This window comes from Manacus candei, unplaced genomic scaffold, assembly GCF_025592945.1.
Source record: "Manacus candei isolate 608988 ecotype Guabito, Panama unplaced genomic scaffold, ASM2559294v1 h1tg000023l, whole genome shotgun sequence".
In the NCBI taxonomy this organism is placed as follows: domain Eukaryota; kingdom Metazoa; phylum Chordata; class Aves; order Passeriformes; family Pipridae; genus Manacus; species Manacus candei.
The window spans coordinates 7190090-7215148 of record NW_026138071.1 but is presented as its reverse complement, the minus strand read 5'-3'; the positions used below and the strand labels follow the sequence as shown (position 1 = coordinate 7215148).

At 53.7% G+C, this 25059-nt stretch overlaps 1 protein-coding gene across 10 annotated transcripts in view; it reads left to right on the top strand.

Annotated features, from left to right (window-relative positions):
- The window catches only part of TNS1 (tensin 1), a 69308-nt gene extending 44629 nt beyond the window's left edge, over window positions 1-24679 (top strand). For 6 of the 10 annotated variants that reach the window (XM_051786907.1, XM_051786915.1, XM_051786913.1 and 3 more), the window contains 17 exons: window positions 1884-1964; window positions 2607-2648; window positions 5598-5782; window positions 6036-6174; window positions 8473-8565; window positions 9462-9497; window positions 12852-13026; window positions 13776-14644; window positions 16022-16108; window positions 16745-16876; window positions 17293-17385; window positions 17913-17990; window positions 18093-18164; window positions 18244-18412; window positions 18641-18709; window positions 19055-19087; window positions 20149-24679. In XM_051786907.1, the coding sequence (XP_051642867.1) occupies window positions 1884-1964; window positions 2607-2648; window positions 5598-5782; window positions 6036-6174; window positions 8473-8565; window positions 9462-9497; window positions 12852-13026; window positions 13776-14644; window positions 16022-16108; window positions 16745-16876; window positions 17293-17385; window positions 17913-17990; window positions 18093-18164; window positions 18244-18412; window positions 18641-18709; window positions 19055-19087; window positions 20149-20293 (2498 nt within the window). In that variant the 3' untranslated portion in view covers window positions 20294-24679. The remainder of the gene's footprint in view (window positions 1-1883; window positions 1965-2606; window positions 2649-5597; window positions 5783-6035; window positions 6175-8472; window positions 8566-9461; window positions 9498-12851; window positions 13027-13775; window positions 14645-16021; window positions 16109-16744; window positions 16877-17292; window positions 17386-17912; window positions 17991-18092; window positions 18165-18243; window positions 18413-18640; window positions 18710-19054; window positions 19088-20148) is intronic. The other 4 variants (XM_051786909.1, XM_051786911.1, XM_051786912.1 and 1 more) reach the window with 2 other exon arrangements.
- Window positions 24680-25059: the final 380 nt, after the last annotated feature.

Here is a 25059-nt window from a genome sequence, read left to right as displayed (position 1 = left end):
GGCTCATCCCTGATTTCAGCCTCTGCTTCCCCCCCTGGAGTGCTGGGTTCAGTGCTCAGACCTCCTTCCTGAGTAGCTGGGGTGCTGCTGGAGTGTGGACTAGGCTGTTGTCTGGCAGCTGAAATTCTGCCCCAGTGGCCCAGCCAGCTTGGCCTGGGGTAGTTTGAAGCTGGACTTAGCCTTAGGGCAGTGGTCAGGGGCTGGGAAATGTCTTCCCAGTCCTGCCACAGGGGTTTGGTGCTTGGCTGGGTGCAGTGCTGAGTGTTGGTTCTGTGGCTGGATGATGGCATTAGCTCCGTGCTGCAGAGGGGAAACTGCATCCTCTGATCCCCTGTCCTCCTGCAACTCCAGCTCAGGGGCTCTGAGGAGTGTCCCAGCGCCCCGGGAAGAAGGTGCCATGGCCCTGTGGCAGCTCGGTGCCCTCCCTCCCCGCTGCTTTGGCTGCAGTTGTTGAATTGTGGAGCGACATTTGGGAAGGGCTTGGGGCTGTGGGCCAGCTCGTGATGCTGGGCTTGGCAGCTCTGTCCTTTCCAACTCTGTGCTCAGTCCAGAAACTCGCCCGGCATTAGAGGGAGGGGGAAGAGGCTTGGCTGGAAAAATCCAACAGCACCAACCTCCCAGGAGTGGGGGTTGAGTCACAGGGTGGGAGGCAGGCAGGGTGCCAGTAGCAGGGATGGGAATGAGGAGGGTCACAGAGGTGTTGGAGGAAGTTTGCATCCATCTGAACTCGACCTCAGTGATCCAGACGAGATTCACAAAGGGTCACAAGGCTTTTGCAGAGAATTTAAACAAACCTAAGAACACATGGATGCCCAAACCACACTGTGTGTCTGGACTTAATATTATAAGGAGCACATGCCTGCTCTCCCCTACCGCCCCATATAAGTATAAAAAATGGGCTGGAAAAGAGAATAGTTCTAAGGAGAGGAACAGTATCTGCAGTGTGTGGGAAATGGATGTTTGATGGTGTCTACCAAAAAAAAATCCACCTCCCCAGCCCTGGGGTTAGGGCCTCAGGGCTAGGCTGGTGTCACTGTCATCCTTCTGCAGCCACTGGGCTTCCCAGGGAGGAGGGAGGCATCTGTGGGATGGTCCCAAGCCTGTAGCCACCTGTCTCCACTGGAGCTGGGCCGTCTGTGCTGAGGTGGGGACAGCGCAGGCGGGTGGCCTGACCTCTGGCGGGAACAAGGTGTCCTGAAGCCAATGTTGGGAGGGGACGGCTGACAGGGACAGTGGGACACAGACGGGTTTGTTTACATTCCCTGCTGCTATAAATTGCCTGCCTGTCCTAGTGCAGAGATGAGGAGCATCTCACACCTCCTCCGTTCTTGGGGAGGGAACACTCCCATTCCCACTTCCCGCTGATGATGGAGGGGAAGAGATGGCACAGGGCAGTGCTGGCATGCCCAGCATCTCCCCACAGAGAGGAGGTGGTCCTGTCATCTTTCAAGTCATCTTCATCTCCCAACAAGGCATTTGGGGTCATGTCTTCATGTCCCAGCCCTGAGCATCCCATGATGGAGGGGACCTGCATGGTGCCATCCCTAAGGAAATGGTGATGGGGCATTTGTGGTGTTGCACAAGGTGGCTGGGAGCCACCACTAATTTCTCATATGGGTTTATGTGGTGTGTGGACCCAAGCAAGTTGGCTGATGGGAAAGCATCTCCAAGCAAGGACTGAGCTCCCTCAGACCCCAAGTGACCCCAGCCTCATCTGTTGGAGCCCATCTAATATTTTCTCTTCTTTTCTCTCTTTCCCTCTCTCTCCTTATCGTATCTTGTGACATTTGTCCTGTCTGCCCCTTTTTCTCTCCTTGGGGGATTGTGTCTGTCCTCTGTGATCTCCCACTCTCCTTGCATTCCCTGTCCTGGTATGCTGGCAGAGTACAACGCCAAGCTCAGGGAACTCAACAAGAGCATCAAAGTCCCCCGTCCTCCTCTGAACCAGCAACGGTCCTTTTCTGGTTTGTTCATTCCACCTCCTTCCTTGTCCTCCAACCTTCCCCATTCATCATTCTCCTTCCCTCTCCTGCATTCTTCCCTCTCATCCTTCCTTCCTTTACCTCTCTTCTCTCTCCCTCCTTCCCCCTCATCCCTCCTTCCCCCTCATCCCTCCTTCCCCCTCATCCCTCCTTCCTTTTCTATCCCTGCATGCTGAATGCTCTGTGTGTTGCATGGACGTGGGATTGAGGGAGGTTCAGGAGACCCTTCCCATGCAGGATTTATCCCTTTTCTTAGCAGAGTGATGGTCAGGGCTCCCCTTGACCTCCTTCAGGGATGGGGGAGCCTCTGGCCCTGGGTACAGACTCCCCTGCCTGGCTTTTGCATCTCTTCCAAGCCTGGCACTGCTCACTGGTGAGGTTTTCATTTCTGGGCCCGATCTGCTCCAGCCCCTCCAAGCTTTGCCCTGACCATGTCTCACCTCCTGGATCTGCCCTGGGTGATGAGTGCTGGGGACCTGCTTGGTGCTTGTTGTGCACCCACTTGTCCCAGGGCAAGCAGGAGGAGGGAAATGGCATTGGGCTGGGGGCAAAGAGTGGGGTGGGGAGTCACCAGCTTTCTGTGTGACCTTTGTCTCTCCGCTGGCACCTTGCGTTTCTCCCCAGGAGGACCAAAGAGATTTGAACTTTCCCAGTCCTCAGCACAGAGTAAGTTATTTTGTTGTGCCCAAGTGGAATGATCAGGCTGGGAGGTGGGGAGCGGTAGACATGTCTGTGTCTGGCAGGATGGGATGAGCTGGGCGCTGACAGGGAGCAGTACAGGGCAGCTTCTGTTCTTCATGGAGGCAGGGAGCAAGTTTGCATGTCTTTTCACTGGGTGCTGTGTGTCCCTGTCTGACTTTAACTGCTCAGTGCCACATCTCGAGGACTTTGCCCTTTCTTGTCCACTGTGGGGATATAACCTGGCTCTTGCCTGGAAGTAGTTCCAGCATCTCATGCCCCAAAAGCAGCTGCCTCCTGATTTGTCTTAGAAACCTGGCTTCCTAGCTGCAAAATGAGCTGGGTTTGCCATCCTCCTTCCCTTGCTGTTGTGCCCCTGCCCTTCACCAGCCCTAGAGCTGTACTGAGTCCAAGGGCAGTGGGTTGGTACCAAATTAGGGACTTAAATGAGCAGCAGAAGGGGTGACAGTCCCGCAGGTGTTGGGTGTGAGGGTGAGGAGTGGGATGCAGGCTGCTGCTCCCTCTTTATGAAGGGGAATCTCATATCCTGCAGCTGGCCAGGGCATTCTTGAGACAGTGACAGTACCATGGCTAAGGGAGGCTGTGTGTCTGCTGAGGGGGCACAGCAAGTGAGGGAAAGTAGAGTTTGTTTTTCAAGCATAGTTTCCAGCCCATAAATCACCCAGGGGGTTGGGGGAGCCATGCTCAGAGCCTGGGTTTCCTCCAGGCTTTGCTCCGGGCGGCCTGTGAAGTTTCCCACTCTCAGCTCCTGAACAATGAGTCCCTTTTTCCCCCTCTCCTCCCTCCCCTCCCTGCGGCCCCGGCCGCTTTCCATGTCTGGGGAGTGGAGCAGCCAAAGCTTGGTGAGTTCCTTAGTGTCCCAATGGGCCAGATCCAGCACCCTGCTGCTACGTGACACGCAGCCCTGGGGATGGAGCAGGGGGACCTCCGCTGTAGATGTGTAAAATGGACTGATAGCCAGGCTCTGGCAGTCTGCTGTTAGGGCTTCCCAAATGGAAAATGCAAAGCAAGGCAGCCATGCACAGCTTGAGGAGGCAGTCCCTGCCTCTGTGAAGTGCTTGGGCCCTACAGCTCACTTTAGGATGGGCTGGGTATACAGGAGAACCCACAGTGCACAAAGTGGAAGGGAAAAAAGAAAGTATAAGAGTTTGCTTTGTTGTTCTCCAACATCTTGTTTCTCCCTATGCTCACAACTCTGATCTTCACTCCCTTTCAGTGGAGGGCAGGACAAAAGATATAGGGTGACCCTATACAATGCTACCAGTGCCTGCAAGGCAGCTTCTCAGGGACCTTCTCTGTCCCCTTGTTCCCTCCCTGGGTCTTTTTAATGGCCGTGCCCCATGCCGGCGAGCACCTGCAGAAGGGATCGGGAGTTGTGTTTCAAAGCTGCTCTTAGTGGAATTTTCCAGGCCGCCTCCGCGACTGGAGCCAGCCCCGTTGGCTCACGTCCCCCGCCTCGCGGCCTGGCCTCCTCTCCCCCCGAGCCGTGATTTTATTGTTGTTGCCGTTCACTGGGCTGATTATTTAGAAATGCATCCAGGCCACCTCCTTCCCTTCTGTGCTCCCAGCCCTTTCCCCACTTGCAGCCCTTTCTCCAGGGCCAGGAAAGCTCTGGTGAGGGTGCCGAATGGTGAAGAGGGGAGGTCAGCGGGCGTGAGGCGTGGGTCCTGTGTGGAACCCCGGGGAGCGAGGGGAAGCAGCTGATGGCTGGTTTTCCTCCGCCAGCCCGTGGGAAAGGAGTTGGTGTTTGAAAAGTGCATTTCCTGGAGCGTGATACTGGCCTCTCTCTTTCTTTTTTTCTCCTTTTTCTCTTTTTTTCTTCCCTAATATGCTGATCAAGGAGAGTGTGATTGCTCTCTGACTCTGCGGAAAAGGTGAAGGGGACAGTGCTGTCATCTCTTTTAGTGGGGATGAGTGAGTCCCACGGAGGAGCAGGAGTCCCACGGGGCTCTGAGCTGTGCCTGTGATGCTCTGTGGCATTCCTGTGCACTGAACCCGGCACCATTGTCCATGAGCCCTGATTAACCTCTTCATCAGGCGAGATTGAGTAGAGAGTGTGTTTGGGCCCTGTCAGGTGCTGGGAGAGTTGAGCCCCCTTGCCCTGTGCCAACTTTTTCCCTGTTCCTCAACTTTACCCCAGCCAACAGGGATCTACCAGACTGCACAGCCCAAGAAACCCATTGTCCTGTGGTGACTTGCTCTCTCTGTTCTTCCTCCCAGGCTGCAGGCGTTGGTGGCTCATACCACTGGGGTCTGGGGAAGGAGATCTGGGGGTAGATGGAGAGGAGATGCTGATCTCCCCTTTTAGAAAGGCTTTGCACTGGAGACAGGAGATCAGAAGTGGTTTGTTGGGGTTCCTGCACCACATCTCTCTTGGGTTCTTTCTTCTTTACTCAGCGCTCCCTCTGCCTTGAGGACTCAAAATCCAAGCTTTTTCTGCTGCTGTGGTTGAAGCCACATCTGGCTGTGGGAGCAAGGATGCAGCTGAATACAGCTGTCCTAATGCTGGGGGATTCAGTCCTTTCCCAGTGTGATGCTGTCAGGAGGTCCTGTTGCTCCCCAGCTCTGCAGGGCTGGGCTCTCTGGTCTATTGTCAAGGTGCTCTTGCCCCTCAGAGCCTATTTGTGCTTGGGAGGGCTAGTGCAGCAATTCAGCCATTAGCACAATCCTGCCTATCTTTCTGGCCTGGTCCAGGGCCACCACTGTAGGGTGTATCTGCTCTAGTTCATAACTGCTTATGCTGGTCTGGGGGTTAGGTGCAGGTGAGTCCTGAAGCTGCTATCTCTGCTGGGCAGAGTCCCTTCTATGCACATAGTCCTGGGGAGATCTCTCAGATCAGCTCTGGGGCATTTCCTGCTGGTCCCGATCTCAGCTGGCAGCTCCTCACCCATCTCCAACCCTGTGCTTGCCCTGCAGGGGTGCAGTCCCGGGAGAAGTCTCCTCCTGCAGAGGAGAGCGCTGTCCCTGCCCGCAAGCGGACCCCCAGTGACAGCCACTATGAGAAGAGCTCGCCAGAGCCCAGCTCACCTCGCAGCCCCACTGTCCTCTCACCTGAGGTGGTCAGCACCATCGCAGCCAACCCTGGAGGGAGGCCCAAAGAGGTGCGCTGGGGTGGGGGAATGCTGGGGGGGGTGGGTTGGCTGTCTGGGTGCAGATGACTCCAGGGAGGGGGAAGGCTTGGTCAGCATTCATAGCATCCATAGAATTGGAGAACAATGATGCTGTTTGTGGTAGTGGTGGTGGTGATGGCTAGCAGGGAGGAGGTGCAACTCTTCCCTCTGTCCCCTCTACCCTCTCCTCGGAGGTTGTGCCCATCATAGGGACGGGACTGACCCTTTCTCCTGCTCTTCCCAGCCTCACCTTCACAGCTACAAGGAAGCCTTTGAAGAGATGGAGGGTGCCTCCCCCACCAGCCCACCCTCCAGCGGCGGTGAGATTTCTCCCCCCACCCCAGCCTTCCCCGTCTCACCACAAACCCCTTACTCCAACACCTGTAAGTGCCGTGGCTCCGGGAGCACAGGGGCTCGGTGGGTGGCTCTAGGCAAGCCAGAAATTTGCCAAAGGTCAGACAGCTCCAGGCTCCAGACACCCACCGCCATGTTAACCGCTCCCCCTCTCCATCCTCCTCTCTCCTCCACATCCCATTACTCCATGCTACCATCAGCATCCCACTTCCTTCAGCATCCCATGCTTTGCACACTTCTATTTGCTTTTTTCTACCCTCCACTCACTGGGGTGTTTTTTGGATGGGATTTCAAGGTGGGATGAGGAGAGGGGCATGTTTTCGCTCCATCCTGGTCCTGCATCTCCCCATCTTTCCTGCCAGCATGACAAGAAGGGAAGCAAGACCACGGTAGCAGGCAAGTGGGAGGGACTGAAGATCAGGAGAGCAGACTCGCACACCATACCACTTCTTGCTCGCTGTTTCAAGGGCAGGAGGGGGAAAAAGGCTAGGATGCATGTCCTTTGCATGCAGCTTGTCCCTGCGTTATCCCTCCTTTCTGACTAACCCTGACTGCAGTAGCGGTGGGTTTGTGTGGACTGGGTTTGTGTGACCAGCTTGAACGACGAACCCTGATGAGCAGCCACACGTTGGCACAGCATGACACAGGCTGGGCCAGTGCAATGGAGCAGCCAGTCAACTGGGAAACCCATTAAAAAGATGGCAGCCCCGTACATCCCCTTTCAAATGCTTTTGTAGGCTGAGGGCTGAGGGATGCTCTAGGGCTGGGGATGCTTGGGCTGAGCACAGCCCCCTCTGATGCCATGTCCTGGTTGCAGCTGGGGCCACTTGCCCCCCAATAGCTGAGCCCATGGGGCCTGGGGCTGTTTTCTTCTGCACTGTTGCTCTTCCTTCCCTGCAACCCTCTGTTGTTTGAGCCCTGTCTCATGGGATGCAGTGACTGGAGTGTGGGAGTGTCCCCAGGGTGCTTGGCAGCTCGGAAATGGCCCTGTTGTTCCTGGGGACTGAGAGCTTGGCCCTGGGGCAGCAGCAGCTCCTTTGGCAGTGGGACAGTGGCTTTGGAGGATGAGTCACTTGCAGGGGTGACAGGAACAGCCTGGCTGGGGTCATGGCTCTGAGGCAGTGCTGCTTAATGAGCGCCAACTAGGGAGGCCTGGGAAACTTGAAGTTGCAGCTTTTGGGTGTTGTCAAAGTGCCCCTGGGGGATACAGGAGCAATTTCCCTCCATGGGCGAATAGTGGTCCTGGGAGAATTCCCTGCCCTGGGAGGACCCAGCTGCTCATCAGCCAGCTGAGGTGTGAGCCAACATTGAGGCTTGCAGTCAGCTGGATTTAGGGAAATCAGACACCACTGGGGAAGGTGCTGCCATCTTGGTTTCCCAGGGACTTAGCTGCTTGGCTGCTCCAGCCCCAGGGTGCTGGGGGGACCTGGCCACAGGGCGAGGATCTGGCTTTCCCTGGAGCTCCCACCACCCACTGCCTCCCAGCCTCGCCGCAGGCCCTGTACCTGTGACACTGGTCGGGGATGTTCAAACACTGCTGGAGGCTCATGGCCTTTGGTCCCTCTTGCTGAAGTTGATGCCCTGAGGTTTCCCCTGGTGTGGGAAAATGCAGCATCAGGGAGATGGTGTAAACCCAGGAGGTAGGAGGGGAGAGGAGGTGCAATCTGCCTGGGGAGGTCTACCCTGCCCTATGAAACCCCACTGCCATCCATACCATAGCCATACATACATATGCAGCCCCTCCTGGTATGTATGTATGAACACAGAGGTGCAGACCTCATGTGTACGTTGCCACCCCTCTGTGTGTACATCTTCATCCACTCACTGACCTGGTCTGGAGGACAGGTTTCTTTTGGCAATCCTTCTGGCCCTTTCATGGGGGTGATGAGCTGCTCCAGCACAGCTGGGTTCCAGCTCAGCCAGATGTGGGGATTGGCAAAGAGGAGTTCAGGTGTGGGAGAGCTGGGCTGGGGGGATGGCTGCTCACACAGGGGGAATGAAAGGGGCTTCATACCTTTGTGGGGACAGTGCTGGGAGATGGTGTCTGGACCTCTCCTGGTGGGAATTGCCCCCTTTCTCCATCCTGTCAGCCTTGTGATGGGGCAGGGTGCTTGTTCCCAGTTGCATCCTGCCCTGTGTCCTCTCCAAAATGGGGAGGGGGGTTGGTGTCCATCCCCAGAGTGTTGCTTCATACAAGGGCATCTACTCTTCCTTGCAGCCAGTGGGTGGGATGGGTTATGAGGCTCTGAACCCATCGCAGCTTCAGCCTTTCTGAAGCTTCATTTCCCACCCCTCCACTAACGTTCTTGTGTCCACTGTGCCTACAGTGCGTTCGCCCCCTGGCCTGGCCAAGACCCCACTCTCAGCACTGGGGCTGAAACCCCACAACCCAGCTGAGATCTTGCTGCATCCAGTGGGAGGTGAGTGTGGGCTTGGGGACTGCAGTTTTTTTGGAGGGGCATCTGTGAGGGTGCCCCTGGAAGGGTCTCCTGTCTGGAGAAGGCACTTCTGCCTCCCTTTTGGGGCCAAGTGGCTGTGGGAGTCCTTGTCAGCTTTTGTGGGGACTCTGAGACTGTGTAAGGGTAGGAGATGTTGGTGCTGCCCTGAGGGCTCAGCACAGAAGGGTTCAGTGGTGAAGGGAAGAAAAACCTTGTCCTGTTTCCTGCCCAGGACCATATTCTTCCCTCTCTCACCCCCTCCATTCCTTCTCCTCTCTAGCACAGCTGGAGACAGTTTGCTCTCTGGGAGCTGAGCCTGTCAGCCAGAACAGTATCCAGAGCTCTTTCCATCCTGGACATCAGTCCTTGTGTGCAAAGGCCCTGCTGTCCTGGGGACGTGTCCTGGAGTAGCCTGGCAAGCCAGACCTTACTGCTCCCCAGCACACAGGGCCCCTTCCTGAACCATCTCAAGGCTGAGTGTAACCTCCCTAAACCCGTCTGAGCCTGGAGGTCACAGCTTGGTTGAGCCCAGCCGTCAAGACCCTTCTTGCTCTGCCCTCAAGGGCAACCTGATGCTTTTTTTGGTGCTTGCTGGGCTTCTTGAAGCAGCCCATTGGTTGCTCTCTGCTGCATTGTTCCCTCTTCCCCAGCCCCCTGCGTTTTGGACATCATCTGCTGAGGTGAACCATGGCGGTGTCTGGGGCCTGGGATCCAGTTTGGAGCACAGTGTTGGGAAGGTGTAGGGCTATCCTATGTGTTCTGTGTGCCCCTGCCTGAGCAAGGCAAAACTGCTTAACTCTGATTTCTCTTTCTGTCTTGCACCTCTCTTCTTCCTCCTCTTCCTGCTCCCATCACACCTCTGCCCCTCCATCTCTCAGAGCTAGAAGGGGAAGCGGGCGGTGACTCTGAAGAAGGTAAGAAAGGCTTTTCTTTCTCTGTCTCTTCCTCACTCAGCCTCACTGTTGGGACTGTCACTCAGAGCAGCCTCTGGTGTCTGTGCCAGCAGCCTTCCCTTGCACTGTCCTTCAGGGATGTAAGAGCCTGAGTCTTGTCTGTCCAGCTCTCTTTCGAGGAGGGGCTCATCATGCCTTGTGTCATGGTAGGATTTGCCAATGTCCAAGTTGGACCTGAAGGTCTGTCATGTTGGGTGACAATCATCCATGGGGACTGAAAGCTTTTTGTCAGTGTGTGGCATCCTTACCAGTGGCACTCTGGGGATGCTGGCACGTTGCGACCAGCTTTGGATGAGCCTGGTGGGGTGCTGGGAGAAGCAGCGCCAGTTTTAGTCTCCTGCCCTCCCCTTCTGGCTTTGCTTCTGCTGTTCAGAGGGAAAATAAAACAAAGTGCAGCACAAAAGGTCAGCAGGCGCAGAGGCCACCAGTGTGTTGCCGGCTCAGCCGACTGGGCAGCAGCACAGCACCAGCAGCTGGTGCACATCTTCTGCTGACCAGGCAGCTGCCCAAATATCCCCCACCTCTCCTGTTTCCAAGTTGCACCTTTTTGAGGATGCCAAGGATGGGGCTGAGTTGGGGTGTCAACTCAGGATTGGCTGTACTGATGCAGGATGCACTGTGGGATGCGGGGTGGCATGTCTCTGGGGATGGAAGCTTTAGGAGTGGCTGTGATTCCCCAGAGTGCTGCCTGCTAGATAACAGTTGTTGTGTGGTTTTGCTTTCTTCTTTCATGAATTTTTGGGCCCTCAGGGCTGAGATGAGGAACTGTATGTTCAGGATGGGTTTTGAGGAGAGGATGTCTCTTCTTGGTGAGTGAGGTCCTTCCTGTGGCCCTGGGAGCTGTCAGCATTTCTCCTCAGAAGTTCCTCAAAAGGCACACAACCCGAATCTGAACATTGCATAGTACTGGAGAAAGTGTTTGCTTGAAAAAAAATGTTCTACTTCCAAAATTAATTTTTCAGTGATGGCTTCTTGGATACTTTAAAGGAGGAAAAGCTGGGATAAAACCAGGATTTTCCTTCCTGAGTTCCCTCAGGCTTTACCATATCTGTCCAGCTTTAAGCCTCCAAAAACCTAAACAGTGCCTCTCCTCTCCTTCCCACCAAGCCCTCAGGAGCTCAAGCTGTGCTGCTTCTCTGTTCCCTTGCATGGTGGTTGACTCCCAGGCAAGGATGTCCAATGACCCTGCACTGCCCAGGCTGAGTGACCACAATGAGCCTCTTGCCCTGCTTCATTCTCTAATAAAATTTTGTATTTTGGGGGTTGAATCTACAGTTCTGAGAAGGGACTGGTGTTCTGGCTTAACAGAGCTCTGGCTTAGGACCCTCTGCTCCCAGCCACACACTCCAGGAGGATCTTTGCCCCTCTGTGCTCTGCTCAGCAGATCCCAACCTACATGGCTGGGCTGTGCATGGGGCTGGGGGATGCTCTGGCAGCATGGGAGCTTGGGATCTGGCTGCCACCTCTGAGGAGGCTTTAAAACAGACTGGCACAGATTCAGTGCTTGGGATTTCTGGCCAGAGCACAGCCCTGCTCAGATTTGGGATTCCCGAACAAATGCCCACCTCCCTGGTGACTCACAGCTTCTCTATTCTCCCATCCATCGTCCCATCTCCAAGAAAACACAAGGAGTCAAGATTGGATTTTTCAACCTAAAAAAATCCTGCCTGAGACTTCCTATCTTTTTTTTTCCTTCTTTTTACCCCTACTGAACCAAATGTCTGTAACGTGTGCCCATGGTCACACACCTCATTGTGACACTCCTACGCTGTCCCCCCTCCCTGAGGCCCCTGCTCCTGCCTGCTTCAGCCCCCTCGTTTTCAGGAGGGGATGGCATTTTCACAGCCTTTTGGTCTTAACCTCTTGCAGACTGACTCATATGTACTGTCTGGCTAATTTTAGTCTGGGCTGGGGAGCAGGGGAGGGGAAAAGTGAGTAGCTGTGAAATTAATTTAATTACCTAAGCTGTGATGAATTTCTTGCAGCTGCCCTGGACGTCCTCCTGGGCAGTGCCTCATCCCTGTCACTCAGGATGTCCTGCCCTGGTTGGTGGTACCCAGCCTGTGTTGGAGTCTATCATCTGGTTTTGGCTCAGATTTTTCCTGAGGTGGTTGAGCAGGGCTGGGCAGGGAGATCAGCCTGAGGGATGGACTCCTCCTCCCCTGTGCACAGACAGATGATGCTGTGGGGGAAGGAGGGGGACCTATGACAGTCTTTTTCCTTACATGCCCCTGCTCCGGCAGTGAACGTGGAGCTGTGCATTGGCGTGGCTGCCTGTGAGCAGGCCAGCTTGCTGGAAGGCTTAGCCAGAGCCCAGCTGTTATGACTAATAATAATAATGTTTGTCATGCTAATTACGACTGCGGAGCTGCTTAGGCATGGCCAGCCTGGAGTCCCTGGAGCCGGAGACCTGCAAGGTTGCCTGGCCCATAGCATTTGATGCCAGTGGGTCTCACATAGGGCATGTATTTTCCAGCTGAGGTGTGACATGGCTGCAGGGCATGGGGAAATGGGGCTGAAGCTGCAGCCCTTTCTTCTGGTGCAGGTTTTGGGGGGGGCTGGAGGCTGTGACAGCTGTCATAGGGGTAGGGATCAGCCTGGATGGAGCAGGAGACAGGGGGAAAGGTATAACAGAGGGCTGGGTCTGGCATCTACCATGGCTGGTAATGGCCAGCCCAGCCTGCTGCTCCTGGCACGGGACAGCTTGGCAGCTCCAAAGGAAAATTGCTTTTCTTGGTTGTGTTCATGGGCTCTGGTTTCAAGCTGGGCTGGGAGTGAGAGTGTTGGATGCTGCAGTGGAAATAGTTGGAGTTGCCCTATGGTCTGCTGTTGGAGATGGCTGGCAGAGGTGGGCCACAGAGGGCAGGGACCACAGGGTATCGTCATTAGTCCTGTGTGAGTCAGCGCAGTCTGGGCAGAGTCACTGGCTCTATTTTTAGAGGCTGTGGATGAGCAGGGAGCAGGACGTGTTCTATGTGGCATCCTGGGTGGGAGGGATGCTGAATCAGAGCAGGGTGGAGGGGCTGTGGTATGGGAAGGGATCATGTGCTCTGGTCCCCTCAGGGAAAGGGGTGGGTATGACCCCCTTCCCTATGCCCTGGCTGGGGTCTTCAGCATTCTGGAAGCATCTTAAAAGTCCAGATGAACCAGATGTGTTTTTGCACAACCCTTGATGGAAGAGATATGAGGGAAATGTTCAGCTGGAGGAGCTCAGCTCAAGCACCTTCACTGGCATGAAATGTGGATACTGGAAGGTGTGACCCCCTTCCCATCCAAGCTGTGGGCTCATCTGTTTCTGCTTCTCTTTTGCCACAGAGCCCAGGAGCTATGTCGAGTCGGTGGCCCGCACAGCCACGACGGGCAGGGGAGGGACCCTGCCAGCTGCCCAGCCTGGGGGCTCGGAGGTGCCCACCAGGAATGGCACCTTGTCCAACTCCTTCATTGCCCCCAGCCCCGTCTCCACCAGCAGCCCCATTCACAGCGTGGACGGGTAAGACAGTGGGTGCAGGTCATGGGGACTTGTGGCACAGGGCTGAACTCTGCCTGGTGCCAGGCTTAGAATCACAGAATCATTAAGGTTGGAAAAGACCTCCAACCAAACACCACCAAACCAACTAAACCAGAGCACTAAGTGCCACATCCAGCTATTTCTTGAACACCTCCTGGGATGGTGCTTCCTCCTACATTGAAACTGCCTTTGGAAGGACCCTCATCTCTCCACACAGGGTTTGGAGATCCTGGCCAACCATTCGCCTCAGTGCCCTGAAAACAGAAGTCTGAGTTACTGCTGGTCACTGGGAGCCTGGCCCCTGGGGTGGGAGGAGAGATGGGGCCCCTAGCCCTGGGTTAGGCTTAGCATTGGTCCTCTGTGGTGAGATGGAACCATTGTCCCTGTCCCCTGTCTACCCTGCCCATGGAGTGTTCTGCACCTGCCCAGCCTGCCAAGCCTGGCAGGGCAGAATGAACAGAATGAATCACGTGTTTTGCTGGGAGCAGAGCTGCAAAAAGACTGTCTCCTAGAAAGTCATATTTTGAGATGGAATAGGGATGCATGGTAGAACTAAGGCTGCTTCTAGTTGCTTTCATGGTAGGACCCACCCCACTGTTTTACCTCTGAAGAACCGAGCAGCTGACTTGCTCTGTGCCTCAGTTTCCCTTTGCACCACTTGCAGGAGGGTGCCAGCCATCAGCAGGAATGAGCACTATAGTTGAATCCTCCTTTTCTTCATCTCTCCTCAGGGCCTCCCTCCGCAGCTACCCGTCAGAGGGCAGCCCCCACGGCACGGTTACACCTCCCCACACCTCGGCTGAGCCTGCGTACCAGTCGCCTGTTGGCTCGCAGATGCCCTCTGCTCACAGCAGCTATCAAAACTCGTCTCCATCTTCCTTTGCAATGGTCCAAGGGGGGGTCCCAGGCTCGACATACAGCAGCCCCGACTACCCCGATGGCCGAGCCGGCATCCAGCTGGAACCCCAAGCTCGGCCGCAGCCACAGGTTAACGTGGTGGGGGTCCATGCCCTGCCAGGGAGCCCCCGCACCTTGCACCGGACAGTGGCTACAAATACACCACCCAGCCCTGGCTTTGGGCGAAGAGCCATCAACCCCAGCGTGAGCGGAGCTCCTGGCAGCCCTGGGCTGGGCAGACATGCTGTTGCGGCCCATGGCAACCTGGTGGCCCCACTGGGGAGCCCCAGCCTGGCCAGGCATCAAATTGCAGCAGCCACCTCCCCTGGCAGCCCCCTGTATGGCTACTCCAGCCCAGAGGAGAGGCACCTGACATTGTCTCGGCAGAGCAGCTCCTCCGGCTACCAGCCTCCCTCCACACCGTCCTTCCCTGTCTCACCGGCGTACTACCCTGGCACGAGCACACCGCACTCCTCCTCCCCGGACTCGGCTGCTTACCGCCAGGGCAGCCCCACATTGCAGCCTGCGCTGCCTGAGAAGCGGAGGATGTCAGCCGGGGACCGCTCCAACAGCCTCCCCAACTATGCCACTGTCAATGGCAAGGTGTCCTCACCCCTCTCCAGTGGCATGTCCAGCCCCAGTGGTGGGAGTGCCGTCGCCTTCTCCCACACTCTGCCGGACTTCTCCAAGTTCTCCATGCCAGGTATGGGATGCCCTCAGAGGTCCCTGTATCCCACCACCCTGCCCAAGGCTCTCCCCTCCTCCTCCTTTCCGGCCAGCAGGGAAGGGATTTCAGCCATGTCCTGATTTACCCCTCCTGTCCATCTGCAAACCACCGGCACTGCTGGGGCTTGGGCCATTTCCTGCGCTTTCTGACAAATCCAAACAGGAAAAACACCAACTGGCATTGCTGGTGTAAACAGTGCCCAGAGATGTATATGGGGAGATCAAAGCTCCTGGAGACAACTTTTCTCTGATGTGGGGATACATTGACCTCTTGGCCCCATTCCCAGTGACCTTTACCCCACTGAGACCCCTCTGTGGCGCTGCCTCCTCATTTCAAATGGTGTGCAGTGCTCCAGGTGCCACCGTGCCTGGAACGCCTTCGCTAGCTCCCATTACAGGACACCTTGGTGACGCCAAGATCAGGCTGATAGGACTGGGGGAATAAAGCTTTGGGCAGCAGTGGCTCTGACTGCTGGGCCTGTTTCACTGCTGAGCAGGCAGCCCTTTGTGGGCACACTGGCACCTGTCCTGTCTTGTGACTCCTGTGGCCAGGGATCTTTCCCTGTGGGGAAGCATGAGCAATTAAAAACCGTAACAATTAATGAATGACCTGGAGAGGGGAGCAGGCCCCCCACCTCTATGGAGATGACCAGATAGCTGAGGGTTGGTAACATCTCCAGCAGAAATGCTATCCAGCCCTCCGGGTTGGTTGCTTGGTGGTTTTTGGAAAGCAGATTGTTGGAAGTGTTGTCTGAGTGAATGACAGCTTCACGACCAGAGCACGAGCTCCCACTGGGAGCTGTGCCACTGATGGACACTGAGCGAGGTACGGTCAGGCTGGGGCTAGGGTCAGGCTTTGCTCAGGGTAGGTCGACCTATCCAGTTCCTCTGCATGGAGCAAAAATAAGGGAAGAAATTAATTTTTATGATCTTTGATAAAATCTATCAAATCTATGATTTTTATGATCTTGAACATTAGAGAGCAGTGAAGGTCCTTTGAAGAGGATCTCCCCAGCACCTTCTGGACATACCTCTTTCCTCCAACAGCTTTTATTTCACCTGGCCAGCTTCCTTTTAAATGATGAATTCCCATTTTGTCTCTGGCTGTGTGCCAGAGAGGCTCATCCAACACAGCCCTTCGAGGGCCCGTGTGCTTGGATTTAGCTTTAGATGCCCAGCAGCCCCATAAGCTCCAGATGATGATCAGCCTGTCTGGGTATGGAGGACTGGGTTGAGGTTAGTGCAATGTGCTGGAGCTGAAAGGGGGTGGAGGTATTGACACTTTAGCCACATGTAGAGTTTCAGATACAGCATCTTTTAACTTTTTCCTTGCATTTTCTTCCCTTTCTTGCAGACAACAGCCCTGAGACTCGTGCCAATGTCAAGTTTGTGCAGGACACTTCCAAGTACTGGTACAAACCAGACATCTCCAGGGAGCAGGGTAGGTAGATGACACAGGGTTGGGAGTTGGGCTATGTCTGGGATCACAGGGATTACCAAAGTTTTCCTTTAGGGGCTGGGTTGAGAGTGAAGGTGTATTATGGATGCTCAGACTGTTGCAGATGGGGTTGAAGCTCAGTTCAGCTGCAGGTTTGCATGATGCGGGCTCCTCAAACCTTCCTCTTGGTGGAGGAGCACCAGTCCCTTCAGTGTGCAGTGGAACTATGCAATTTGGGATGCAAAGCACGCAGGTCTTGAGTTGACAGAGCTCAGAGGGGTCTTGGAGTCATGGCTAAAATAAGTGAAGAGAACAAGGAGGGGGCAGGATGACCTCAGGATCAAGGTCCTGGCGTTTGGTCCATTGGTTTCTGCTTGCTCTCTAGTGCTTGGTTGCTCAGAACTAGGCAGGGTGGGAGTTGGTGCTCTGAGATACCCATGCAAGGGCAGTGGATGTTGGGGGGAGCCTGTGACTGGCCACAGACCCACTCCAGACCCCCATCCAGATGTGCAGGGGGCACGGTAACATTGCAGTGCCCAGCTGTGAGGCTGTGGATCTGGGGCGCCCCATCCCAACCCACACTTTCTGGTTTCTGAGGGTGTGTTGGTTCTCTCTGAGCTCTGCCATTCTGTCCTGCAGCCATTGCACTGCTGAAGGACAGGGAGCCTGGGGCTTTCATCATCCGAGACAGCCACTCTTTCCGGGGAGCCTACGGCCTCGCCATGAAAGTAGCTTCTCCGCCTCCCACGGTCATGCAGCAGAACAAGAAAGGTATTGTGTGCCCTTCTCCTTCCCACGCCAAGATGCTTTCTTTCCATTGTTCAGCTGGGGTGAGCGGGCAGCCAGGCCTGCTGAGCCAGTTGTGCTCTTGCGTATGTGCTGATGTGGCAGGATCCCTCCGTCCCAGGGCACAGGGAAGCACCAGATACCCTCTTATCCTGAGCTGTGGAGGGCTCAGGGGCACCTGCATCTTGGGCTTTAGTATGAGGTATGAGCCTCTCCAGCTCACCAACGCTGTGGGGAAGCTTGGCTTGGGGTTGACCCTGTGTAAAGATCCTGATTTGGGGAGGGTATGTGTACTGGTGGGGACCCCTCCCTTGAGTTGGGGCACTGGTTTCCTAATGGGACTGCATAGTAATAGGAGGAGGAGGGTGATTCTGGTGTGAGAACATCCCATCTCTTCCTAGGAGACATGACTAACGAGCTGGTGAGGCACTTCCTCATCGAGACTAGCCCCCGGGGTGTGAAACTAAAAGGATGTCCCAACGAGCCTAATTTTGGTAAGTGCCCCCAGGTGCTTCCTACATGTGGGGTTGGGCTGGGAGGGCCTTTCCTTTACCAGACTGTCAAAGCAAAACTGTTGGGTGTCTGGGAGAGCCTGTAATTGCCTCTTGTGCCTGGGTGAATCCTGTGGGCATTTGGAGCCTCTAAGGTCATGCACACTCATGAGAGCACACAAATGTGCCTGCATGCATAGGTGCATAGTTTTCTGCACACATGTATAGGACAAATGCTGCTGGCCAGGGTGGAGGGCAGGGGCTCCCCTTGTTCCATTTATCCTATGACTAATGTTCTCTGAGAGGCTGCCCAATTCATTGTTCCTAATATGGCCCTGGCATCTCAGCCCCCTCCCTGAGCCCTCTGTAGGCATAGTGGTTTCAGCAAGACGAATTGCCACATGTGGCATTAGGACCATTAGTGCAGAAACCCACCTAAAAGCCGTTCCCATCCACCTGGAGCAACGATGACCTAACTGAGGAAACAGATGTCCCTGGCTCTGTGCTGACCATCTTCTCTCTCTCCCCAGGCTGTCTCTCGGCTCTGGTGTACCAGCACTCCATCATGCCCTTGGCTCTGCCCTGCAAACTGGTCATTCCTGACCGAGGTAAGAGCCAGGACCAGAAGGTATTGCATCTGTCCCCATGGCCTGTTGGGATGTGGTAGGTTTCCAAGCAGGGAGCAACTTTAACCATCCCATGTCTTCTAGATCCCATGGAGGAAAAGAAAGACTCTGCATCAGCCACCAACTCGGCCACGGACCTCCTCAAGCAGGGTGCAGGTGAGTAGAGAGGGGCTGTTATGGGGTGAATGGGGCTCAGAGCAGTGGTTGACCCCACGTCTGCTGTCTCCCTTTCCAGCCTGCAATGTCCTCTTCATCAATTCAGTGGAGATGGAGTCACTGACAGGCCCCCAGGCCATCTCGAAGGCTGTTGCTGAGACACTGGTGGCTGACCCCACACCCACTGCTACCATTGTTCACTTCAAAGTCTCTGCACAAGGCATCACCTTAACGGACAACCAGAGAAAGTAAGTCTCCATGGCCATGTCCCTGGGCTCCAAAAGCCGGTGGGGCTGTGATTCAGAGAGTGTCTTGGTGATGGATGTCCCTGGGGTGGCATCAATGTGGTCATGGGCAGGGCTGGACTTTGTCCTGTGGGAGACATATGGGAGTGTTCCCTGTGCTGGTGGGGCTGTGCTGTGCTGGAACAGAGATGGAGGCTCTCTGGCCCTGACATTCCCTGCTTTGTGTTTCAGATTGTTCTTCCGACGACACTACCCCCTCAACACCGTCACCTTCTGCGACTTGGACCCCCAGGAAAGAAAGTGAGTGCCCTAACTTGGGGCTAGCATATGACCCCTACCCCTTTCACTCCCCTAGGCTCCTGGGATGCTTGGAGCAGGGTCTTTGCTTCCTCTGTCCCCCTTGCTCTTGAGGAGGGCAGGGACGCAAGGTCTCCTTCGATACTGTGGGGCAACACCAACTGCTTCTGGTGACTTCTTGGTGTCTCCAACTACCTTCATGTTGAGGGAGAGGTGCATCATTTTTCCATAAAGCCAAACCTGTGCAAAGCCAGGCTGGCCTTCCAGCATTGGTGCAGTGGCCCTCATCATGATCCTGTCTGTGGGAGGCAGAAGGCATCACCCTCACACCTTCTCTTGTCCTTGCAGGTGGACTAAAACTGATGGCAGTGGCCCAGCCAAGTAAGTACTTTCTGTACTTCCTAGCAAATTTCTCCCAGCTCTGTTGAAGTAGCTCCTGTGCATGTTTGGTCATTGGCTGGGAGATTCCCTATGCCGGACAACCTCTTGGCTGTGTGTGAGACGGGCTCAGCTCCTCACTGCAGAATGCAGAAGTGTTTCACCCAAGCATGAGACCATGGTCCTGGGGACTCTGGAAGTATTTTCCAGTCCCAAATTCCTAGTCAGAGCAGGCATGGCCCTTGATGAACTGACCTTACTGGAAATTCTCCCAGCAGAGTCAGTTGGAACCAGCTTATGGAGCAGAGCTGGGGTTATGCTGATGGTGTGTGAGCCACCAGTTATCTCTTCCCTTTCCTACCATCTTCCCTGTCCTGACCCATGGGAGCACAGAGCTGCTGGCTGAGCCCATTTACAGGGGCCAGTTCCCACTAATTTTAGCCATTGTGTTAGCGAAGGGGTTTTTATTAGGATGTCCAGCTGCTGGGATATTTCCCCTCCCCAATTAGAAATGCCATAGCCTGGGCCTGTCTCACATTCTGTTCCCCCTGTATTTATAACTTGAGTTTGCATGTTCTAATTAAAAAAAAAAAAAAAAGGGGACATTTTATTCATCAAGGGAGAGACAGACAGAAATAACCAGATGGTCTCACTCAGCTTCCTGTGTCCTTGCAAGGCCTTCCTCTCATAGAGGGTTTACCCCAATAGTCAGCCGATCACACCTCTGGCTTCAAGTGTCCTCACCCAAACCAAGGCAATGCTGTGATCATCTGGAAGGTCCCTTCTTGGGTGTGGACTGGGGGGTGGCAGAGGTGTTCAGATCAAGGGGAGTTTGGCCAAGAGATGGTGAAAAACTGACCTTCAAAGAAACTGCAGCAAAGGGAAGAGGAGATGGGCCTTTGTGCAGGCTGATTTGGGATGTATCCCCCTGTGTTGTGAGAGGTTGAAGAGGGGAGGTTGAAGAGGGGAAGTTGGACAAGACCATGCTAGAAGAGGATGGTGGTATTCCTTGCGGGGGCAGTGCTGGCAAACCTTAATGAGCCTCTTGCCTTCTTCCCACCTAGGCTCTTTGGCTTTGTGGCCAGGAAGCAAGGGAGCACCACAGACAACGTCTGCCATCTCTTTGCTGAGCTGGACCCAGACCAGCCAGCTGCAGCCATTGTCAACTTTGTCTCCAGGGTCATGCTTGGCTCTGGCCAGAAGAGATGAGGTGGTGCTTGCGGGTGATTCTTGAATTTTGGAGAAGGACTTGGAGCTGATCCGAGAAGGAGTGTGAGGAAGTGCATTGTGGGAGAGGGAAGTGAATTGGGGGGGGAAAAGGGTTGGAATTTTGGAGGAAAACGGCAAACAACAAAAAAACCCCAACGAAACCCCTAAAAACTCAACACAAGCCAAACACACATGTAGAAGAACAAAACCACGCGCCTACATAAGAGAGCCACAAAGTCACGCCAGACAGGATGCATGTGCCATCACGGGGAAGGTGACCAAAGCAAAGGCAGCAGTGAGAGGTGTGTTCCCAGCTTTCAGCATCATGGCCTGACTGGTGACATCCATTTGGGACTGAATGCGGGACCAGGACTGGTGTCTTCCATCTGGAAAAAAAAGAGCCAACTGGCAAAACTGTGGAAGAAGCTCTATCCCAGCATCTCCATCAGCAGATGTCTGCTGTATGTTTGTAATGACCCATAGGAGATAACGATGTGGGCTGGGTCTATGGGACACCAGAGGAGATGCTCTCAGAAATCTTCACTTGTCCAGCTGCAGAGGAGAGTCCTCACCAGTCCCTGTGCTTCCCCCAAAACCTGCTCACTACCTGGCAACTTGCTGGGGACATGGGGGAACTTGGTCCTGATCCTTCCTATCCCTGGGGAGCTCTGCCATGGGCTGACCTGGAGCCCAGCACCAGTCACAGGTGAGACGCTGTGAGTCCACCCAGAGAGGCAGGTCATGGTGTTTCCCCACCTTTGCAGGGGTGGTTGTGCCCTCCAGCCTGCAAGGAGATGTGGGGGCTCCTGCTGCCCTCCACCTGGGGAAGGCAGATACTCCCCGGGAACCTGGAGGATGCAGAAAGTCGCCTCCTCTCCCATCTTCCCCTTTTCCCTCCCCTCACTAGTCCTCTTTGGCAGTTTTCTTCTGCAGCCTGTCACATTCTCTTAACACAAAAAAGCAAAACAGAAAGGAAAGTAATACAATGTAATAATAATAATAATAATTATAATAATAGCGGATGCTGGCACAGGTGGGTTCCCTGTGTGAAGCAGCAGACCCGTGGCTACCCCTGTCTATCTCTTCAGAGACACGCAAGCGGTTTTTAAATTGCATGGACATTCAAGTTGCACGAAAGGCGAATGACTGCAAGTAACTCAGGCGCTTTTTTCTCCTTTTGTTTTGGAGGCCACGTTAAAAAAAGAAAAAGAAGGAAGAAAATTAAAAGAAACAAAGGAAAGGATCTGCAGTGGCTGGGCAACTTTGGCTCAGTGGGGAGGTAACAGGTCCTCTGAGAGCCACCCTGGTTGACACATGCATACCCCCAAAGCCTTCTGGCTTGAGGCTTGTGACCCTCAAATGCACCATAGTTTTGCAGTGACTTCAGTGCCGTCAGCTTTTCCCTTTTCTTTGGGAGGTGAGGAGGGCAAGCCAGGAGGTGAGAGGGGTGAAGGGCCTCCATGCTGCTGCAGGGAGAGAGATCATGGTTGGGGGGCAGCAGGTGGAGGTCCCAGCCCCGTGGTGCTGGGGAGAGGGCAGAGGATGCTTCAGTCACATGTGCAGGTTTGGGGCAGGGACAATGATCTGGCTGGAGCTGTGGGGTCATTGCTTGGCCCTCTGCTGCAAATATTCCCCCCAAGAGCTTTCTGGGAGAAGTTTTCAATGCAAAGTGGCCCAGATAGTCTACTGGGGACAAAAATTAGAAACATAGCACTGCAGTCCCTCGGAGAGCTTATCTCCCTTGGACCGCCCTTGCCTTGATAGCTATAATATATATACGAGCTATACTGACAAAATACTGTAAGCTAATGAAATTCTAAGGAGGAAAAGTTAAATTTACACTCTGAAAATATTTATTTTTGCCATATTGCTTTCTGCGCATCATATCTCCCCCATTATATCTCCCCCTTCCCCTGCCCTGGGGAAACACCTGCACGTTAAAAGAAAATCCAGAGCAAGATAAAATACAGATGGGGGAAGAGACAGGGGCCCCCTGTGTCAGGGTGGTGTGTGTGAGTGATATGTGCGTGTGTGTGTGTGTGTGTGTGTGCATGCGTGGGGGAGTGAGCGGTGTGGGCGGCCAGAGAGGGCTGCCAGGGCCGGAGGCTGTGCTGATGTACTGAAGCGAGTGTGAAAGGATGGGTAGCAAGGAGTTGGTTGTGAGATGGTGGTGGGACAAGGGACTCTGGGGGGGGGTTTCCCCCCGCCCAGCTCCCTGGCCACACAGATGCTGAGACCTTTTAATTTTTGATATTTCCAAAAAGCGATTCCCTCCTTCTGCGAAATTCAAGCGAGACAAGAGACAATCTCACCCGTGATCTCTTCACCCTGACATTCACCCATCAGAGAAAACACTGTGTTTATAGATATATAAAGATATATTTTTGAAAACCTCTATTTTTCAGACTTGGTTTCTCACTGCTAAGAAAAGAGATGATAATAATGGAATTTTATTTTAATCTGCTGCCTTGGAAACCGGTGCTTGAAACTCCCATTCCTCTTTTTCTCCCCGTACAAACGAAACAGATCTAAGCACCCCAGAGATGTTGTGTAGAAGCCGACCCCAGCAGATACCTGCCAATAGCATCATGCCTGCTTTGGGCCCCGAGCCACTCACGGCTTCCCCACTAACCCACTAGCTGAAGATTTAGACCGTAGCCAAATCTCAAACACTAACAAAATTATCTGATGATTATATTATTTTTTTAACACACAGCTAATCACCTTCCAATGATGTAGCCGGGTGTTTATCAGCTCCCTTTAAAGGCACTTTTTTTTTCCTTTTAGCTCCTTTTTTAAGTTACGTTTTTAGGTGTAACTACCCTTTCTGTACCCAGGAGAGACTGTCAGTGGCATTGAGGATTGCCCAGATCCTGGGGCTGGTGGGGACCTAGTGTTGACATTTTTTCCTTAGAAAAGGGACAGAAAATAATCTGTTCTTTTTTCTTTGGTTTTTTTTTAAGCGCAGTCATGCTATTTGAGATTCGAGCTTGCGCGAGTTAAGCCCAGCATATGTTTTGTTGTAATCACACTGCCGTTGTCAGCAGCCGGATGGTATCTCTCTCTCTCGCTCACACACACACACACAAACACACCCCTCCTTCCTGCACAAAGAACTGCATATATTCTTGCCAAAGATATCCTTAAAAACGCACTTTTCCCCACATATATATATTATTTTTTTTGTGTGTGTGTAAGTTTATTGTACGTGCCCTTTTTGTGTCAGTTTGTTCTTCAGAGAAGCCCCTTCCCACCCGTCCTCCCTTTGCTGTTGATATTGCTGTCTATTGGGAAATGCTCCCTGGGGCGGTAATTTGCTGTCTGTGCCACAGAGTGGCACCTGCAATGCATGAAATGTGGGGCTCCCATTCGATGGGCTGTGTCTGGCTCTGCCCCCGGGAGCTGTTTTGGGAGATGATCCATGTCGTTATCTGCTGATGGGATGTACCCATCGCATGGTCTTTACCAGCCCCTCATTGCTGGTGGAGATGGGGGGGGCTCATGGTTTTGAGTAAAGTTTGGGGTTGCTCTGGATGCAACATTTGCTGCCTGCCTCCTGGTCAAATCACACATGGAAAACAAACTAGGTAGGGAGAAAAACCCAACCTAGCCTCCAGGCATTGATTTTCCAGCGAGTTCAACTGCCTGAACCGAAGTGTAAAGTAAATCCCCACCCAGCAGGTCGGGCAGGTAAAGAAACCAGCTGCCCCAAAAAACCCAGACAACAGCATCAACAAAAGGCAACCATTCCCGTTGGAGCAGGCAGGAGGATCAGACAGCAAAGGAGCCCGCAGGGGCTTGTTTCATTTCGTTCGTTTGTTTTGCAAATTGCGAGGTTGGTTTGGGGTTACTAATTTTTTTTTCTTTTCCTTAAAAAGGAAAAAAAAAAAAAGGAAGCAATATGACATTTCTGTTGGCGGATCCTGTGCCGTCGTGTTATGCGTGTTTTTTTTTTTTTGTCATTGTTGTCTTTGTTACTTTGGAAATGTTACAGATTTATTTGCTAATCAGTGTTAACAAACAGTTTCAAACTTTTAGACTCGCCCATTTCTGTGTATTTATATAGATGGAAAAAAAATACATTATATTTTGTATCTTTATGCCCATAATGTTGTCGTGCGTGTAAGGATGACTTCGGTCGCACCATGTCTGTGTGTGAATGTCACTCCTCTGTTGTCTTCCCATTGTACAGATGTTGGATTCTTTGCAGTTCATTGTATGGCTTTATAAAGTGGTAAAAACAAAGAAAAAAAACCCCAAAACCCAGTTATATAAAATATACTGTTGCTTGGAATGCCAGCTTGGTGTCTGGATTGCTGGAACTGTACCTTGAAATTTAAGGGAGCGTAGGAATAAATGTTCTGTTCTTTTTGCACAGGGAAAAAACCCCCCCAAACCCAAACTAAAGGCTGGTGGGTGCTGTGTTTTCTCTGGGCTGTCATTCCCCCTGTTCCTCGATGGCAGATTGGGGCCCCCGGACAGACGCGGGGCGGTGGGTGTGGGAAGAAGGAGGGGTTGTGCTGCTGCTTGTCAGCCTCCAGCCACAGCTTGTGTTCACCAGATGCTGGCTAACCAGACAGCCCCCAAACTTCCGACATGGCTCCAACTCCAACTTGGGCTTTTGTTTACCAGAAGGGATCTCTCCAGCTTGCCCTGCACTGGGTGCTCTTCAAATCCTGTTGCTTTTTCCCAGGTTGCCTTTAAGTGCTGTCTGTTCAGCCTTGAGCAACCCCTTTGGGTCCATCTCCCACAGGGGAGCTGGATGG